This window comes from Grus americana, chromosome 14, assembly GCF_028858705.1.
Source record: "Grus americana isolate bGruAme1 chromosome 14, bGruAme1.mat, whole genome shotgun sequence".
NCBI lineage: Eukaryota > Metazoa > Chordata > Aves > Gruiformes > Gruidae > Grus > Grus americana.
This window is the reverse complement of record NC_072865.1, coordinates 429347-449058: the sequence shown is the minus strand read 5'-3', so window position 1 is coordinate 449058 and position 19712 is coordinate 429347. Positions and strand designations below refer to the sequence as shown.

The window sequence follows — 19712 nt, the reverse complement described above, 5'->3', positions numbered from 1 at the left end:
TGCCAGCAGCAAAACTTCTGCTACGTTGACTCCCCCATCTGCCAAATTGTTTAATACTTTTTTCCTTTTCTGGTTAAAGCTAACACCCAGAATAGACAGGAAATTCCCATACCCGAGTCCTCTTGGCTGTGGGAGGAATTTGGACTTTATACCTCCCGGGTGTGGACCATTTTGATTCTTGAGGATAAAGGTAGCGATTCTATCTGTCAAATATAAACTGAAAAACCCCTTGAAACCCTAACAGGGCTTTTGATTGTTCAGCTTATCCATCTCTGCCTAGGGCTTTCCAAAGCCTTTTACTGAAGCCAGTGTATGATACTGGCACTGGTTCACACGAGCTGCTGAAGACAGCGACCTTTTTGTGCACTGTCACACTTGAAGGTGCATCCTTGGAGAAGGAGTCTCCTCTTGTGATTTTTCTTAAGCAAATCTCATCTCTTATGATTTTAAAGGGCCCTTCAGAGGAATAATATTGTTCCTCCCTGCCCCCCGGGAGGGTTTGCAGTCTGTTTATTAATAGACAGTAGTAGATCCTCAGCTGGAATAAATGAGTCCTTGCTTCCATATGGGTTAGATGGGTCAACTGACACCAGGGACCGATTTGTCCATCCAGCAAAAATGCGTGTCCCCTTCGCTGCGGGCTCGTGGGAGAGACCGTGCTGCCGGAGGGGAGCCCCGGGTGGTCCGCGCCTCCGCGTAGCCCTGTGCGCAGCAAAGGGAACAGGCTCCAGGAGCTGCTGCTGCCGGGATTTGGGAAGCGTGAGCCATCAGTTCCCCACTCGTGACTCCCCACGAGCGGGCGTCACCTTCCTGTGATGACTCTGGGTGTGGGTATCTGAACCGAGAGGCTGCTCTCTGCGATAGCCCTGGGAAGGCGAGCATCAGTCAATAGTGACCCGCTGTGGCTAATGGCAGAACTGCGAGGGGAGACCGCGGCCCCGAGTGGGTACAGGCAGCTGCAGGCAGCTTTGGTGGGCTGAAACCACTGCGGAAACTAGACGAAGTAGATTAAAATAGTCAACGTTTCAGGTTTAAGCTCGATTAAATATGTATATCGATACCTATGCTTTTGAACAAGCATCCACCTATTAGAACTGCAAAGCACACAAAATACCTCTTATTCAGGAGCAGCTTTGGGCACTCGCGTCAAAGTGAGCCCACTTTAACCGCAAGAGATGCCAGCAATGGATATTAAAATCTGACACGTGGAAGACATACCATAATGTTAAAGTTCTCCAGAGGGTTACAGCTGAGATACGGCTGCTAAGTATAATTTCAATTCTTTTAGGGCTTAAAAGTTCTGGGAAATACGTACTGTAGATGTGGCTAAACCACTATTTTTGCAAGCCATTGCTAAAAATTAGTTTGGTACCTGAAACAAAAATATAGTTGGCTGAATGGTTAAAATTGCAAAGGAGAATAAAACTTTTTTTTTTTTTTTTTAATTCAGTGGCAGCAATGTGGTGCTTTGCTCCCTCAGCCCTTTGCAGAGCCTGGGGACTTGTCCTGTGTGCACAGGCTGGGGTGGGACGGGAGGATTTCAGTAGCTGGTGGAGGCGTGGAGGGCATTTATTTGTTGCAGGAGGCTCTCGGAGGAGAGGGATCAGTGATCAACCTTGCCTCTTCTCCATTAGAAGGCACCAGAGATCTACCGTGGTGCTCCCGTGTCACCAACCGAGGAAGGCTGGAGGTGGCTGTTCCGCATGAGGGGTGCCTTGGTGAGCCCTCTCCTCTTCCCTAAGCTTCTGCTTGGCATGTTGCGGTGCAGATATGCCCCAGTGAACTCGCTGCACCTAGGAATTTCACTTCTGCTTCCCAGCTCTGATGCGTCACCTCTTCATCTGTTGCCCAGAGATGTCCTTGCGTGGCAGGAGTCTGCGGTGGGGCGGGGTATCTGCTGCTGCTGCTGCGTGCCTGAATCCCAGTCTCCTCTTGGTCTTGCTGCTCTTGGATCTACCTGCTAGGAAGTGTTGATTTTGTGGTAAGAAACCTGAGGAAAAGCTATACAAATGGCTCTGATGTAAGCTTTAAAGCATATTTTGGACATGTAGCTCATAGGTACACACAGGCCAGGCAGTAGCTTCATTTTCTTTCAGGCAGGTAGTTCTCCAGATTCAGTTGCGACAATTCTGGATGCCATATATTGCATACTTTCCTTAAATTTTGAAGTTGGACAAATGGATGTCAGTAGAAATGAAGGAAGGCCACGAGTATGACTGCGGGTAGCAGAAAAGAGAGCTGCAGTTCATTATTCCCTAATCCGTCTGTATACAACGCCCCTATTTTGTGCAGCAGATTGGTAGCGTGTTACACAGGTAAGTGAATTAAGCAAAAGGGTATCTGCTTTTGGAACAAAGTCCCTTTTTCTATTCCCACTGAAAAATTCATCTATTTGGGACATGCCTCCCGTTTCTGAGTTGACAGAGTAGGAAAGCTCCATTTCTTAAGAAAACCAGGGGAAAATTTTACTGATTTATTTTTTTTAAGTGTGCCCTCTTTTTATTGCAGACCAAACACGCCCCAGCTGAAGGAGATGAGGCTCTCTGTTTGCCGTGGAAAACGAATCCCGTGCCAGCCTTCAGCCATCACGGAGCCGGGCGGTGTTTTCCCGTTTCCCAGTGGTGGCCGGGCAGCCGCAGCTGGGCTGGGGGGCAGAGGTGGGCTGTTCCTCAGAAGCTGTTGCAGGAGAGCTGCATTCTGCCTTCTCATTTGCTGTTTCTTTGGCCTGCTCTGGAATTCGGCTTTAACATTTTATTTCTGTCAATGTACAGAGATACTAAAACTCTCCAGATGACCCACTCTGCAGAGAACAACTGAATTAATACTTTTGTAACATTTTCATTTCTGATGCCACTAATTGTACTGGTTTTGTCCTGGGTTCTAGCTTTTGTTGAAAACAAAATCCTAAGAATAATGTTTAGAAAATAATTCTAATGACTTAAGGTAAAAGTTTTCAAATTTCATTTAAATCGCTAATGTGAATGACGAAATGGAAAGGATCCTCAATCGAGAAAATTTTAGTCTGTTCAGGAAAAGCTGCTTTGAACGTGCAAAAGACCGCAGGTGGATGCTCTGAAAGTTAAGTCTGACCTTGGGCAGGGAAGGGAATCTCAGGCATCTCCCGTTGGTGGAGCTGTAGATAAATCATTACACATTCCCTGCGGCATGAACTTGTTATCCTACCCCCCAGAGATGCTTTTATTTCAGCCACTTTGTTGTTTTATTTTTGTGCAATAACTGCTGGATCCCCATCCTCATTGTAGGGGTGTGCAGCTCATCACCCAGGGACAGGAGTCGGGGTCTGGACAGCGAGCTGGCCTGTCTGCAGAGCCCTGCTGAGTGTTCTTACCTCGGGCTGGGGGGTGAGGACAAGCGTCCCCTGGGCCAGCTCTGCAGTGAATCCAGCCTCTTCTTCTGCAGCCTGCGTGTTTGTTTTTCAGACAATTTGATTTGGTGCATTTGACTAAAATTCAGAGAGTTTTAGGGGAACCCAAGCTGTGTTTCAGCTTGTTGGTTCTTCTCCAAGTGATAAATGAATAGGGCTAAAATTGGATAATTACTCTGACTTCTAGCTGTCCTGGGACAAGGACTGCTGTCCCTAGGAGCCGCAGGAGTCTGAGCCTGCTCTAGGCACTCAAGAATCAGAGAGGAAAAGCCAGTGTCCAAAGAATATGGACAATGGAATGGGAAATGTGGTGTCTGCCTTTTTACGAGATCCTTTCAGATAGGAATGTGTCCGGACAGAGGAGGTGGCGTGCCCACTGGGACTCGGCCTTACAAAGAGCAGAGTAACTGGGGCTGTGCTCAGACGGGACCCTGCTTTACTCCAGGGTGTGAGCCGTCCCCCCGAAAGGTAAGGAGGTTGGCAGTGATGAGAGTTAGGGAATTATTAGCTGGGCTGGAGGCAGAGTGCTCAGCACCCTGCAGGACTGACCCCTTCCTGGGGAGGGTAACTCCTTGCTCTGAGACAGGGTACACCTGGGTAGGTGTGTGGGTGGGGGAGTTTCAGAGCCTGACCCAAAAGCAATAAAAATCGATGGCGTCACATGAGTTAAAAAGCAGGAATAAGCCCCAGCCTGACCAGCATCGGAGGGAGCAGCCCGGGAGCACACCTCGGAAAGGCAGAAGGTTCTCCGTTGCGGCAGGATGGCCGGGGGGGGGGGGGGGGCCGTCCTTCCTTCCCCCGCCCGCGGGGAATGTCACGGGCAGCGCAGCCGGGGCGCTGCCCCGAGGAGCGGCCGGAGCCGCCGTGCGCCGCGGACGTTGCTGCAGTCGGGAGCCGCTGCCAGCTGGACCGGCGCTTCCCGCGGCCGCAGGGCAGAGCCGCCGCCCGGGGGCGGGGGGGAGGCACCTTCCTCCGCGGGGCGTCCCCCGTGGGTGTGGCAGCGTCCCCACGCGTGTGCCTTCGCCCGCGCTGCCGCAGGCTCCTCCCGCGGCCGCCGAGGGGGGAACTCGCGTCTCAGGGGCGGCTGCCCTGGCCGGGACCCCGCGGGGCGGTCGGCGGCTGCTCCGGCCCCTCCGGCTCCTCTCCTCCTCCTCCTCCTCCTCCTTTCCTCCCGCCGCCGCAGGCTGCTGCTGCCTGGGCCAGGCGGCTGCTCGGTCCCGCCCGCGGCCCCCTCCCCGCCTCTCCCCTCCCCGAGGTAGGTGCCTTCCTCGGTCGTGCTCTCCAGACCGGGCTCTGCCTCGGCCCGTGGTGCTCCGCTCCCCCCGCGGCTTGGGCGGGGGGCTCGCTTGCTGCTGGCGGCAGGTTGGGGTGCGGGGTTTGCAGGCGGTAGCTCCGTCGCTGCCCGCAGACGGGTTCGCGTTTTCAGGCTGGGAGGTCGCACGGCCGCGCTGCCCGAGGAAGGCGAGGACAGAAGGTGACACCGATGTACCTGCTCGTCCTTTCTGAACTTCGTTGCAGCTGCAGAGGAGTTCGGAATAATCTTTAGTTTCTCTGGGACAAAAGCGACAGGATAATGTCGTGTATTGCTGCGTTACTGCCCAGTTGCAGTTGTTCAGCACAACAGCAGCAGCACCCCGCCCTTGAGCAGCACTTGGGCAATCAGGAGGTGGTAAGAGAAATTATTCGTGAACCCCTCTGAGTCAGTGGTCCTCTTCGAGGAAGCTCAGTACTCATCCATCAGTGATGATTCTAACAAGGCAACTAGCTGCTTGCCTTTCGCATAAACGTCTAACCCTTTCCTTAGTCCTCCTGAGTTCTTTTCCTCCTTAGAGAGCACAGCCCGCTTGCGGTGGGAGCGTAAAGCCCTGGCAGTGGCACTCAAGTGGTTACTTTTCCTCTGCTTTGCTTTGGTTTTACATTTATCTGTCGAGGATAGAATAAGCTTGGCGACACGAAGGTGTGCTGCCCGGCTCTGGAGGTGGGAGCCTGGGCGTTCCCAAGCGGCTGCTCTCACGCCTGTAACAGTTCCGCCGTGGCTGCCAGACTGGCCGATGAGCCCCCGGGACCACCGACGAGTGGAGCCGCTGCCACGCTGCTCATAGAGCGAGTGGTCTGACCCAGCATGGAGTTAACGTGAAAGCATTAGTGGTCTTGGACCGAAAGTAATGATTTTAATTGTTTTGTGACTTTGCAGTGTGAAACAGGAAAAGATGTATCATTACCGTACCCTGGGTACACTTTATAAAAAGATACAAATCCTAGTAATTATTACTCAGACTAGCTTAACTTCAAGGAATACCTGTGCTCCTTCCTCATAGCTTTTATGTAGGGACGTATTGTCAAAAATAAATTAAGCTACAGATTCCTATACAAGAAAAGTTCCTTGAGCAGCTGACCTTAGTTGACACCGATAACATCACTGTGATGTAGAAGCATCAGTATGCGAACCTGATGTATGGCTGTTGCACCTGAGGATGTGTTTTTCCTCTGAAGAGCATGTTTGGGGGCTTGAGAAGAGGTGCTGGTGTGGCTTTGCTTCAGACTGAAGGCTCGACCTGTTCCCTTCAGAGGCGCCGGTAGGGATCGTAAATTGCTGCTTCCTGTGTTTTATTGTCGGATCTTGCTTCAGTTCTCTGAGAAATCAAGATTTTAGGGTTTTTAATAGTTTGCACTGGGGTTTTTTTGCCTTTCGAGAAATGCAAACTCCCCTGCTCTTTGGGAACAGTGAGACCTACGTGAACGACAGCAGCAGCACGGGCGGGTTGCAGGTGAGATTGTAAAATGCCTTGGAGAGAGAGTGCCTGGTGTGCTGGCTCTGATCTGTTCTGGATGCCTCCGGGGAGTGCTGGGGGACCCTCCGGGGAGTGCTGGGGGACCTCAGCGCCTGCTGACGCAGGGAGGATGAATACCATTGCAGTCAGCCGTCATCGCTGGCAGCTGCTGCAGCTTGACCCACAGTTGGATTCCCAGGATTGTCACGTTGGGGATGAATTTTCCATCACTGCAGCCCAGTTCAGGAAGACACCCAAATATCGGGGTTGCTTTTAAACTTCAGGCAAGCTTGGGCACTTGCTTTAAGATAATTGTCCTGACTCAGGGGGTGAGGTTAGAGCCGAGTTCCTGACGAGTGGTGAAGTTACCTGGAGAGAAGGAGCTGAGTGTGTTGGTGTGGAGAACCCACAGCATCCCGTGGCAGTCCCAGTTCCCAAGACTGTCCCAGTAATTCTTTTTTCTCCAACTTTTTTTTATAATTCCTCCTTTTTGTGCTTCAGTAATATGGTTTTTTTACTTTACAGTAAAAAAGTGAAGCTATTCAGTAACTGTGTTTCCAGAGTGTAGATCTGCAAAAAAATGAGTAAGGCTGCATCGCGTCCTTAAACGTTCAATGAAAATATGAATGCCCTGGAGAGCAGTCCAGGCTGGACGAAATCCAGATTGTGCTGCACTGTTACTCCTTCATTTTATTCTTTTAGGGTTTTGTACTTCCAACAAGAACTAAATTTGTATTTCACAGGGCTGCCAGTATCAAAATAAGCATATAAAGGTGCCTTGCATGTAAATGCTTTAAACATAAAACTGCTACTGTACTCATATAAGATTGCTCAAGCTATCTTGAGTGTCACCAAACTATACAGAATCATATACACACACATGTTTGGGGGAGAGCTGGAAAATTCTATGTTGTCTGTTAATGAACCGACATGTCATTCTGCAGTGTAAGAGGAAAACCAGCAACGGCAGCCAGCACTGAACCGCAAATCAGAAGATTTTCTTTTTTGTTCATAGTTCATATCCAAAAATTTGTTTGAAGAAACTGAATGATAACCACACCTTGATTTTACCATGAAATCTTTCCATTTAAAAAAAAAAGTATGATTTTCATCCCAAATGAAAGACTTCTGTAACAGCTTGAATCAAAAGGTTGACACTTTGAATTTATTCTTACATAGCTTTTACACTTTCATGTGATCTTAGTAGTCAAAAGTGCCTTTCTGGTTTTATCTAGCCAAGTCACTGTATCCATTTATTTTGGATATTGACCTCACTACAATTAGTTGTGCTTTATTATCTCTAAATCAGTCATAACATCATTGAAACTGCAAAATACAGTATGTTGGATGATACAGCAAACATGAACCAGATCCTCAGATCTTTTGATCTGTTTCTGCACTTCCCTTAGTGGGCAGCAGCCCTGGTCCAGGTTACAAGGCTGTGACGTTACTGGGTTTCTCCAGTAAACTCCATTATAACGTGCTTCTTCCCAGACACTCAGTTTTGTCTCCAGAGCAGTGAACGTCCGGCTGCAAAATGCTTCTTAATTCTGAATGATGATGAATTTTTGCCTCCTGCCTTCTCCAGGATGCACCAGCAGAACATTGCCCAGGTCTGCCGGGAGTGACACAGTCCTGGAGGCACCGGCTTCGAGGGTGGAAACGTAACTGAGAGAAGCAGAGAGAGCTGAGCCTGGGCTGAGCGCACCATGGGAGCAAACACCTCCAGCAAGTCACCATCCTTGGATGAAAATGAAGATGGTAAGAACTGTTCCTAGTTGTTGTCTGGGACTGCAGAGTCCACCAGAGCAGGGACTGTGACGCCAAGAGCTGCGGCCAGCTCCCGTGCTGGGGTTGCAAGTGCCTGGACGTCTTGGTTAAGCACAGGCGTGTCGAGGTCTGCAGCAGCAGCAGCAGCGAGCCCTCGGTCTCCTGCGGAGCTGTGGTGTGCAGGTGTTCCTTTCACCTCCCCTCCCTGCGGCTGGGCATGGGGAGAACAACTGTTGGCAGAGGTTGGGTTTAGAGATGGCTCCGGGACACCGCCAGGTGCTTTGAAGGCAGGGAAGAAATGCTGCTGTTGTGGATGCAGGGGAGGCTTGTTCTGGAGATCACAGCACAAGGAGGACTGATAGGAAGTGTGGTGGGAAGATAGCTTGAGTGATGCGTGTTCCCATCCCTGCTTTGGGCTCGGTGGGAGGGCAACTGAGAGAGACCTGGTCAGCAGCAGCAGCAGCAGAGAAGGTTCCTGGTGACTGCCCAGCTGGGCAGCTCTGCCCGTGGTCACTGGGAGAGCAGCGCAGGGGCTTGACCGGCTGGAAAAGGCTGAGAGCGGTACTGGAGGCCAGTGTCACTGTGCTGCCAAGATTACAGAGAGTCATTAAAAGATTGGTCCATAAATATATTTCCTGTTGCATGAGTCAGCTTGCTAACTGCCATATGGGCTTTCACCGGGATATAATCATAAAGTGCATATGTAGATAGATACAAATGCATAGAAATAAAAGTAAAATATACTAGAACCTAGATAACTCATAAACTGCTGTCCCAAAGATAAGAACCCCAATCAGGGAGGACATAATTCTGATTACTGGGGGCGGAAGGGGAAAAGGAGGGGACATTGGCCAAAACCTGGTCTTTCTCACCCAGCTCCTTGAGGAGAGAGGTCTCGAGGAGGAATGCGATTTCATTCTGGAAATGCAGTGATTATATCCCGAGTAGCCACAGGCTGTGGCCATCCCACCCTTTGGTCTCCGTGCGCGGCTGCCGATGCACGGGACTGCTTGGGGAAGGGAAAAGTCATTCAGTGTGGCAGCGTGTCCCCCTCGCTGTCCTGAGCCACCCTGCTGTGATCTGGCCCAGACCTGCGCACCTCTGCATCCCGCAGAGAAGATTTTGCACTGTGGGGTCTGCATTTGATGCTGTCGCCCTGCAGGCTCAAAGAGCTGCTGAATCGCTGCATCCTCCCGCTCTGGCGCTGCCGTGCCACAACGCCAGTGTTTGGCTAAATCGGCTGTTCTTCCCAAATTATTCATGCAACTGCTTGCAATTTTTTTTTCTTTGTTTTTCAAATTTTTCCCCAGTTACTTTAGTGCAAAAGAAATCCACGCTGTGAAGTTTTCCTGGAGATCTTGTTCCTGTTGCATTTAAATGCTCAGTATTGGCGTCTCTCATAAATGACTACTCGTGCTAGCTGAGGATGACATACTTTTCCCTGATCACCTTCCTTGGGGTGATACGTCCTGGCTGTGAGATTGACTGTAACAAATTGAATTTTCCTTGGGGTGGCTGGTCTCTCTGCTGAGTCTTTCTTTGGGTTCGACATGCTTCGTGCGGTACCAGCTCCTGTGACTGAGAAATAAATAATACCCCGAGCAATGCAGTGACCTGTGCAGGCTGACTGTCCTTGGGGCGGTAAATCTTCCTGGACAGGAGATTTCTTATGAGGGCCAGTCCCGTGCCTGGAAAGGGCTTGGTTTCAGCAAACAAAACCTGACAGCATGTGAAGCCCCTATTAGCTCTGCGGCAAAGGGCACTGGGCTTTCCCAGCGTGAAGTGCCTTACCCTGTGCTCGGTGCGTTTGTGAGTCGTGCTGCAAGTCAAGGGGAAGGCCTGGTCCTGAGCATCTTGAGCGGTTCAGTGTTGGTCTGTTGAGCCTCAGTGGGCTCAGGGGTCACCCCTGCACCCAGACACAGTGTCCAGGCCAGTGCAATTGTGCTTTCATGGCCCTGCCCAAACTTAAAAAGTGGTAGCACATTTTTTCTCTAACTAGTCATATTTTAATATACTGGGAAGAGAGAAACTCAGCTGAAATGGGGTTGTCCCCTATTAACTCTTCCATTATCTTGGCAAATTTGTGACCAGAGACTGTATCACCTTGGATGTCACAATCTCGTCCTTATTCTAATTTCAATTAAAATTGAAATGGGTACAGCAGGAAGCAGCACAATGGCTCTTCTGCTCCGTGACACCGGCAGGTCGCTTCACGGGGCTGCGGCCGAGGAGAGCGCTCCCACCCTTGGCTGTGCCACAGAGCAGCTTTTCCTTTGGGGTCTGTGCAAATACCAACAGCAGCAGCGTGGCCCGTTAAGGCACCTGTTTCTTCGCAGCCCAAATTCCACCTCTGGCAGCTGAGTGCTGCCGCCGCCGGTCGGGCAGTTGTCTGCCAGATGCAGCTCACTGGGAGCGCTGCTGGGACCCGCTGCCGGGGGAGGAAACATCCCGGTCTAACGAGCTTTTTGCCACTGCACCCAAGAATTGGGTCTGCTTCTCAGAGAACCGTGCTGTAACGTTCAGTGATTTCTTTTCTCTCATTACCTCTCAATTTGCTTGAAAAAGACAACTTGAAGAATACTCAGGCAGTTGCAATAAGGTGAAACCTTTTGCAAAACAGGGTTGTTAGGGAGCTGACTCGAGGCTGAAGAGATCTGGATTTATATTGTGCCGTAGTTTTCTGAATAGCCATTGGCAAATTACGTCACCTTCCTGTGCCTCCGTCCCTCAGCAGCGGGCTCCTTCCCTTCTCCTCCCGCGGGTCGGCCGTTTGCTCCGTGGAGTGTGGGACATCTTCTGCCGCGCAGAGACAAGCGGCTCGGAACAGGGCGGCAGGGCTCCCGCCTCGCTCGGGCTGCTGTCGTCCTTTGATATGCACGCATAGTCATAACGCCTCTTGTGTGTTTTTCCAAATTGCTGTTGCTATAATTTGACTATTTTCTGTGGCACAAAGATTTATTTCTTTTTTTAAGATGGAGTTCTCAAAGGGGCTTTGTTTGCCTTCGGCTGAAGTGGGATGGCAGTGTTCTTTTTCTCCCAGCGTTTCCTCTGAGTTGGCGTGGTTGTGGATACTAAGCTAGTGAGATGAAAAGAAAATGTAACAACCAGACAGAAGGTTCAGTGCTGCAAGGTGATCTCAACTCCCTGAGTAGTCAGGATGAGACCGTGTTAAAAGCCAGATTTCGTTTGTGCTGCTTCTGGGCAAAAGGGTGTGGAAAGCATCCCGGAGGATGGCAGCCAGATACTCTCCCGGGCTGGCCAAATTTGGTGTAAGATGAAGCAGAAATAGACAGCCAGCGAGGACAACGGCTGGGTGAAATGGATGTACGTCATTCTGCGGTCCTTGGCCAGTGTCCCCTCTTGTCCACCGACAGCCGTTCTGTCTTTACGTTGCCCCGGGACTGAGAAGAGCGTTCGACGTGTCTTTGTGCCTCTGCCTGGATCTGCGCCGGGTTCAGCTCCCCGATACAGGGGAACTTGCGTTATCGTTCCTGATCTAGTGCTAGCACTTGTTCTCCTGAGGCTGCAGAGCAGAGAAGGGAGGGAGGGAGGGAATATCATGAAAATGGGGGAAATTACAGTGACGAAGGGAAGACGAGTCATATCAGACCGTGTGGTGTTGTGCTAGCTGTGCTGGGTGACAGGGCTGGGAGGACCTGAGCCCCCCGAATCGTTGACTTCCCCGTCACAGATGGAGTGTGGGGGCTTTGGTGGGGTTGCCTTGTCTGTAATAAGGATGGTTTTTGTGGCTGGTTAGGTTCTGTGGGGTTTTTATTGTTCCTTGAACCTGGGTTTAGAAACACAACCCCTGCTTTCAAAATGGTATTTCATGCTTATGCTTCAGTTGCGTCTTTATAGCAATTGTGTTATCTTCCCTGGCATCTCTTAAACGTAATTTGTCTGAGTTGGCATATCACATGAATTTTCTCCCTGAAGGGCAAATGCTTTGGCTTTTTCATTGTTTTAGGTGCCATCAGGCAGTGAAATGAGGCTTGTCAAATCTGTAGATGTGGATTCAGGATGAAGAGCATGTGCTTGGGTCCTGATTTGGACACCACAAATTCCAGTACTCTTTGGAAGTGAGGCTCTGGACTGGCTTACTGTGAAAATCAGGGATGATAGGAAAGCTAAAACAGCGAGAGGTTAAAATGTGATTGTACCTAGTTTGAGAGTCTTAAGTAAAAAGTATGCAATTTAGCTTTCTTACAGCCAGCTCAGTTAGGGACCCGTTTAAAATGCTAATGAAAGCATCAATGTAAAAAGACAAGGAGGTAGAGGGTGTTAACATGTTCATGAAAGCATTCCTCTTAAAAGACAATAGAGGGTGTTAACATGCAAAATCTGGCTGCCAGTTTTAACTCCTCGGGATTTGCAGCTGTTCCAGATGTTAACGTCTGGCTGGAGCCCTGCGTTTCGTGGTCTGCCCCCCTCTCACAGAGCCCCGTGCGGGGTCTCAACGCCCGGGAGCTGAGGCTCCCCACTCCCCGCCGTCGTGGGCCGTGTTGTACGGCGTGTAGCTCCTGCAGCTCCGCTCTCCGTAGCGGGCACAGAGCGCTCCTTTCCCCTCTCATTTTTCCCTGCGGGTGATAAGCATCTTCGCTCTCCCTTTTCACTCTGCAGGTATCCACTGCCCTTCTCTCAGGTGGTCTCACTGGTAAACAGATCTAGTTCAACTCAACTGTTATCAACTTGTATTTAGCTCTGATATTTGCAGCTGTTATTCCAGGTTTGAGAAAGGACTTCTGTGCCTAAAACCCGGTCATTTTTCCAAGTGCTATAGCTGGAAACCATAAACTTCGCTTTGGTTAGATTGTGGCATCCTACTTGAAAAGGTAACAGTGATGAAAAGGACAATTTTTTAATTTAGTGTGCCTGTTCTAAAAAATTATTCTGAGAATGGGTTACTCAGTGGGTATTACACTCCTGGCCAGGAACACAGTGGCTGTTTTCAGCCTGTTTTTTGGAGGAAGTTTGGGCAGGCTCAGCGGGCCGTATGGCTGAGGCAGTTTGACCTTCATGCATCATGTTTATGTCGAATGAAACCCTGTCTGCCTGGTTGATTTATTTGGAAAATACATGCATTTTGTTAAAAAGAAAAAAATCCACTAGCAAAGTATGAGTACACTTCCCTATAGTCGTGTGGTGGCAAGGATCTAGTGTCTGTTGTGCCGTCCTTGTCTTAGCTTACAGGCGGGACGTGCACCGAGGAAAATGGATTTATTTCTGATCGGCATCATGCACGAGTCTGTAACGAGGAGGATTCGTCTGTTGCTGTGGCAGAGGGATTAACAACAGCTTCCTTGCTGGAAATCTCATCTGATAAAAAGCTTTGGGGACAAACGCCTCTTGGTTTCTGTGCCACCCAGTTCTGCTAATGAAGAAAGCAGCAGATGACAATTATGTTGAGACCTGCACTTTTCAGGACAACCTGTGGTTTCAGAAAGCACAGAGTGGGAAGGCTTTGCAGCTTGAAGCCCAAGTTGCTCACACCGCAGCGTTTCTGTGAAAACAAGACCTGGAGCTGACAGCGCCTGTCGCTCCCCCGATGACCGGACACTTGGGGTGTGGGTCCAGCACTGGCTTTAGCGCCTGGCACAGCCGGAGCCCGAGTACGTCTGAGCTCCGTTGCGGTGAGAGCTGTCTGGGAAGATCTGAGCAGGCTACAGGGAATGGAGGGTGCCGCAGGGCGTGCAAGGCAGAGGTGGACGCAGTGTTGGCCAGTTCCATGGCCCTCGCGGGGGGACGTCACTCCCCGCGCTGCCTGCTGGCAGCCCTGGCTCCGGCCGCTTCTGCTGGCAGGGAGACAAGAGGGGCACGAGGCAAATGAACTCTGTGATTTCAAGCCCATCGCATTGGTGGTATCTCTCCGTTCCAGGGGTCACACTAATTGAAGCTGATGAGTTTTATTATAAGTCTCTTTTTCTGATGCCTTGAACAAGCCTTTCAATGCGGTTTGGTTCAGCCGCAGGGGCCGGTTAAGGAGCAGATCCCCACGCGTGACCTTTCCTTAGCTGACGGCTGCTGGGCTCAGCGCTGCTGCACCGCTGTCTCGGGGAAGCGTGAGAACATTCAACTCGGTAATCATTGCTGTGGTACCTCATCCAGCAATCGGCAGCAGGGTTTAAACCCGGTACAGTTAATCTGTGTTTGCTGTATGGTAATTTGATTTGCTGCTTCTCTGATCTATTTATTGCCTGAGATGAAACAGAGGCAGCTTTGTCCTGGCTGGTCAGAAACACTTGCTATGCAGGGTCCTTCAGATTAGCCCTTACAGAACATTCTCCCTCGCTGTGCAGATGTCCACGTCCCAGCCCCATCTCCAGCCAGAGCCAGAAGGGGAAGTGAAATGCATGTTCACGTTCCTCCCCGTTTCAATGCACGGTCTGCAAAGCTGCTGCTCTTCTGTTTCCCTCTGAGCAGAAACAGCCATTCCGGACGCTGAGGGGCAATGAAGCTTGTGCTCAGGGTTGCTGTGGTCACCTCGCGCCGTTATCGAACGGTTGTCTAGAATACCGCAAGGACGTTTACGTCTTCACATGGTATAAACGTTTGGACTGAACTTCTTTGCATTAGGTTTCAGCAGGAATAAGATGAGATTTTCCTGTTTAACAGGCAGGGCAGAGTGAACACATTCGCTTGGTGGTTCCTTGCCTGAGCTGCCATTGACGGAGGCTGGCCCGGGGAACTTGCCTTTGCAGCTGAGCTGGAAAGAACAAGAGTCTGTTAAACACCAAGTTTTAAACAGCACCCAAATTTCCAAATGCAACAGAAAGTTGCTAGGGTATCCCTCGTTTTTCTCAGCTCTTATCTTAAGGAAAACAAAAAGAAGTAGGAATAACGTGCTACCACCAAATGGTTGCTCAGCCGTTTAATGTTCGAATGTTTGCTCTTTCTTGCAGTCACCTTTGACCATTTTGAAATTTTGCGAGCTATCGGGAAGGGCAGCTTTGGAAAAGTAAGTATTTTGTGAATTAATCACCATTTGGGCAGCTGGAAATGTAACTGAGAAATGGGTGAATTAGAGGCTCACATGAGAGTAAAGAAATAAACCCCTGCATTGTCAATGAGCTTTGACCTGAGCTTGAACTCCTGGCAGTCAAGAAGGAATCACAGCCTGATTCCTCATCCATTCCGTAGCCACAAATTATATTACAGGAGATTAAAATGAGATACTGATAAGTCAAATGAGCTGAATTTCATTATGTTTCTGGATAAGCATTTTCTAAGATTCCCTGGCGAAGCGATGCTGAACATCATGATGCATCTTAATAACAAACTACAGTCAACATGAAAGGCCTGGCAATTTTTTTTTTTAAGGGGATATTTCTCTGTGAAACACAGTGATTGTTATTAAGCATCAGGTTACAGTCATAGGTTCATTTTATTTTTATGCTGTTATGGAATGCCACGACAGAATTCCAGAAGGTCATTTGCCCCTTCACGTAAAGGCACTCTCATGCCAGAAATGGGGGTGTCTTAGGTGCAGAGCGTGACAAAGATCTCTAGACAAAGAGATTTATTTGGTGGCAAAACAAAAAAGGTTGACTGAAACTTTGCAAATTCATCCCAAACTCACAAACTGTTGTGGAAACAAACCTGAAAAAAACAGTCTGTTTTGTTTTGCAGTTTTACAAACTCTGACTGAAGCAATTTTTCTTTCTAGATTTGATGAAATATAACTGTAAGAAGGGTTAAAATTCAAACCCCAATGCCCCTCAAACAAATCCAAGGTTCATGCTGAGCTGAATGAAACTTTTCAAGAAGGGGGAGATCGAGTGCTGCTCCCCTGTGTCTAACCCCTAATTCTGTGGTGGAAACAATGCTTCCAAACAGTAACTGATGCGGGAGGGACAGACACAACCAAAACTAATGCTGTTAAATAAAATGTTGATTCGTGCGAGATTCCCTGTCTTCTGTCTTTGTGGTGATAAATTCCTTCCCCTCACCTCCCCCCCGCAAAACTTATTCTTTGGCTGGAAACTGGGTGGGGGATTTAGTGGCGATGCCCAGCATTGCAGCGTCAGTGCCTGGAGCTGTGACTTGGCAATGTGGGCTGTGCCAAAGCCACTGGAGAATGCTCGTGTGACTGTGGTTTACCTGCCTAAATTTGCTGACAAATCATCTCCGATTTATCCCTTGATTTGCTCACTTAGGTCTGTGTTGTGCAAAAGAACGACACCAAGAAGATGTATGCCATGAAATACATGAATAAACAAAAGTGCGTGGAGCGTAATGAAGTGAGAAATGTTTTCAAGGAGCTGCAGATTATGCAGGGCCTGGAGCACCCCTTCTTAGTTAATTTATGGTAAGATATTGCTCCTTTGCTTACCGGCTAAGTCAGCACTGTCAGTTAGAGACATCTTTGAGACCAGACCAGTCCGCTTTCCTGCTGCAAGCCAGTGTCAGGAGCGGCTGGTGCGTTGCCATCCGCAGCACGACAGGCATCGTGCCGCCCGCCGAGCCGGGCACGTGTGTCTCGCCGGCGGCAGGAGGGCTGTGCGAGGCACGGTCTGCAGGGCGAGCGGCGGGCATTGCCTGCGGGTGCTCTGGGGAACGCATGTGCAGGGACCGGTCCAAGGCTCTTCGTTGGAGGTGGGGCTGCTTGTCCGTTCCATGGGCCGGGGCTCTGGTTTCAGGGGAATCTCATTTAATTAAGCAAGAAGTTAGTCCCCTTGACCCTCCAGACAAGCACAAGCTTCATGTGGAGTAATATTCTGGTTCGTGGTGCTGCTCATCACATCAAGAAGCCGGTGTATTGGTAAGAAAAAATCCATGAGCAAAAAGCTCGTAGTTGATTGTTAGACTGTCTCAAAGGGACGCTTGGTAAATAATTGCATCAAATGAGGTCACTTAAAGAGGAACGGCAGAGAGCAGCTGCATCCCCTGTTGTGTTGAGCAAATGAGTTTATTAACAGGCTGCTGCCAGGAGAACCAGAGCCCGGTTCCGAGTGCCCCCGGTGCACAATCCACTGGCTGCGAGTCTGGGCAGGGCTGTGCCTGCTGGTTTAGGGCTCCTCTCTACGCTGCTCCTGTGGCCAGTTCCCTTGGGCGCTTGGCAAAGACAAAATGTCCCTCTTGAAAGAGCTGTGAACCCCAAGGGGAGCAGACAGCGTTTATCCAGAGCTCCAAGCTGGGTTTCCACTGCTGTATTGAGTTACCGATTGCTCGGCCAGCCGGGACTCCGCAGCAAGTGAAGGGATCTTCTGAGATCCCTTGGAGGGATCTTACGTAGGCGAGCGTTGGCTGGGGCAGCGGAGGCTTTACGGACGGTTGTCAGAGCACCCACACAGGTGTGACACGGGTGATTCCCAGAGCTGCGCCCCTCCATAGCCGGAGCGGCAGCTGTTTCGGTCGCTGCCTGTGGCCAGCCTCTCCGGACGGTGTGCAGTGGGTGGCAGCGGTGCCATCTTCCTCCTCATACATCCTAAGTGGAAGCGTTTCATTAACTTGTAGCAGCTAACTGCTGAGCAAACGAACCTGCTGCACGCTGAACGCTGCCCGGCAATTCGGGAGGCAAGCAGTGACCAAGTGTCGGTATGAGGTCCTCCCCGAAATAAAAGTGCCTGGTCCGCACCTCCTGGGCCCTTTCTGGTCTGTGCGGTCGGTCACTGCCACTCGCACCCCGTGATAAACCCTCCTGAGAGCTGCGCCCGCTTGCCAGACTCCTTCCGTCTCCCTTCGCAGCTGTTAGGGGGAAGGAAGCTAGCAGCAAGCTGCGTTAGAGTAATGGGGTTGGATGTGGCTTTGGTTTAGAAGTGGCTGATAGTAACAAATTTGACGTAAAAACGTTGGGTTCCTGTTCTTCTAGTGGGCCTGCTGGTAGCTGCTCCTACACGCTGCACTGACATGGTTATGGATCTGAAGCTAAATTATTGTCGTCTCAGTTGTTTTGAGAATGTAGGTGGTAGGAGTTCAGTTGTAGCGAGAAATGGAGCACAGAAAGGTCATGAAATTATTATTTACCAAGTGAAAAAGTTCCAAGAAAGTATGAGTATTCCCAGAGGTACCATATGCCCCTTTTTAACCTGTCTTTTTTTAGCGTTGTCGTCCCTGAACTGTGCTTATGCCATTTTAGGTACTCGTTCCAGGATGAAGAAGATATGTTTATGGTTGTAGACCTGCTGCTTGGAGGGGACCTGCGTTACCATCTCCAACAAAACGTGCGGTTCCAAGAAGGCACCGTGAAACTCTTCATCTGTGAGCTGGTGCTGGCCCTCGACTACCTGCAGAGCAGGCACATCATCCACAGGTCAGCTGGGGACCACGGAGGTGGACCGATGCTCGTAGACCGCAGTCGGGGCAGACGCCTTTCTCTTTGACGTGAAAGGACAAATAGAAGCTTAAGAGCTAAACAAAATATTCTCCCACGTACGTTTGCTCTTAGGTAAAACACTAGGCTTCCCAGAGAAAAGCATTTCACGTACAGCAGGGAGGATGTTATTTCTCCCTCCAGGATGGCTATGCTACAGCATATTTGATTTGTTTGCTGACCCTGCAAAAAGCTGTCTCTAATAGGTTTAATTAGCTGTAGCTCATTAATATCCGTCCCGGTCCAGGGAGGGTGGTTGTCACCAATCAGAATTCCCCTGCTGTCACACCCGGAGGTGTCTCCCTTTTGTGCCCCTCTCTGTACCGCACTGAAAGACAAGGAATGGGACCAAACGCAGCTTTTTTCTGTGTGAGGTTAAATTGCTTCCTAGAAGCGGTGAGAGTTTCTTTTTGGCCACCAAGATTTTTCATGGCCAGTGAAAAAATATTTGAGCTCTTCTCACGCAAATGAGACCTGCAAAATAACAGAGGAGGTAGAGCTTTTCCCGGGCTGGAGAGGCAGGGGCTGGCTCTGGACGGACAGACGTGCCGCTGTTTTCTGCTGGCGTGCTGGGCAACGCAAACCTCGGGGGCCCAGGGGTTTCACTTAGTAGCTGCTAACAGGGGGTACGAACAGGGAGGGACTAGCAGAGGGTTGATACAGGCAGGGAGAAGATTATCTCACTTATAGATACCACTCCAAAGGAGCATTCCTGTGAGGTATAAAAACAAAGCGTGGTACGAAACGTAAAATCGAAATGATCCTGGTCGTTAGCAAGGGAAGGAACACGCTATTCAGGGGCTGGTGAAGATTAATGCTTCTTCACATCCGTGGCGTCTGGCTGCCAGTCCTGAGATGTGAAAGCAGAAAGGCGGACGCTTGGCGTGCCTGTAGCACGTCCTCCGTGGTTGTGGAGAGCCCCAGAGAGGTTTTGCTCTGCTTCGGTCGGAGCCAGACCTCCTTGGGGACACTTCCCGCGTTCTCAGGGGTCTCATCTTTCATGCCGCTTGTTTTGTTTTATACCTGCATAGATTTCTACCCTGATGCACCCGATCTTGGCAGGCAGGCCATCCCAGCTGCCCCGTTCCGATCCAATGGGCGCTGCTGTGGTGTGGGACACGACGCCGGCGTGCGGTGACAGGGGCATTGCGCTGGCCACCTCCGCCCGGCACCTGCTCACCCGCACCAAATAATGGATGAGCATGAATTAAACATCGTGAAATGCTGCCTCTGTCCCGGGCAGAGGGGTAAATCCTCACGCTGTTGGCTTGGCCTGAGCAAACGGAGTGGGGCACAGGGAAGAAATCCTTCTCTATTAGTAAAGCATTACAATTAGTAGCAGTGTTGTAGGACTAAGGGGCTAGAGGTTTTTCATGATTCGATGCTGTAGGAACGAGTCAGCAGGAGAAGGAGACTGTTGCTCGTATCGATGAAAGACGTGATAGCTACGGGCGCGGGGGGTGCCCGGGGGGCTGCG

General features: G+C 50.2%; 1 protein-coding gene across 5 annotated transcripts in view; it reads left to right on the top strand.

Moving 5' to 3' along the window:
* The first annotated feature begins 4459 nt into the window (after positions 1-4459).
* The window catches only part of STK32A (serine/threonine kinase 32A), a 33548-nt gene continuing 18295 nt past the window's right edge, over positions 4460-19712 (top strand). For 2 of the 5 annotated variants that reach the window (XM_054841769.1, XM_054841773.1), the window contains exons 1-5: positions 4460-4640; positions 7745-7917; positions 14826-14881; positions 16080-16231; positions 18002-18175. In XM_054841769.1, the coding sequence (XP_054697744.1) occupies positions 7866-7917; positions 14826-14881; positions 16080-16231; positions 18002-18175 (434 nt within the window). In that variant the 5' untranslated portion in view covers positions 4460-4640; positions 7745-7865. Of the gene's footprint in view, positions 4641-4883; positions 5055-5883; positions 5962-6079; positions 6154-7744; positions 7918-14825; positions 14882-16079; positions 16232-18001; positions 18176-19712 lie in introns of those variants that run through there. The other 3 variants (XM_054841771.1, XM_054841770.1, XM_054841772.1) reach the window with 3 other exon arrangements.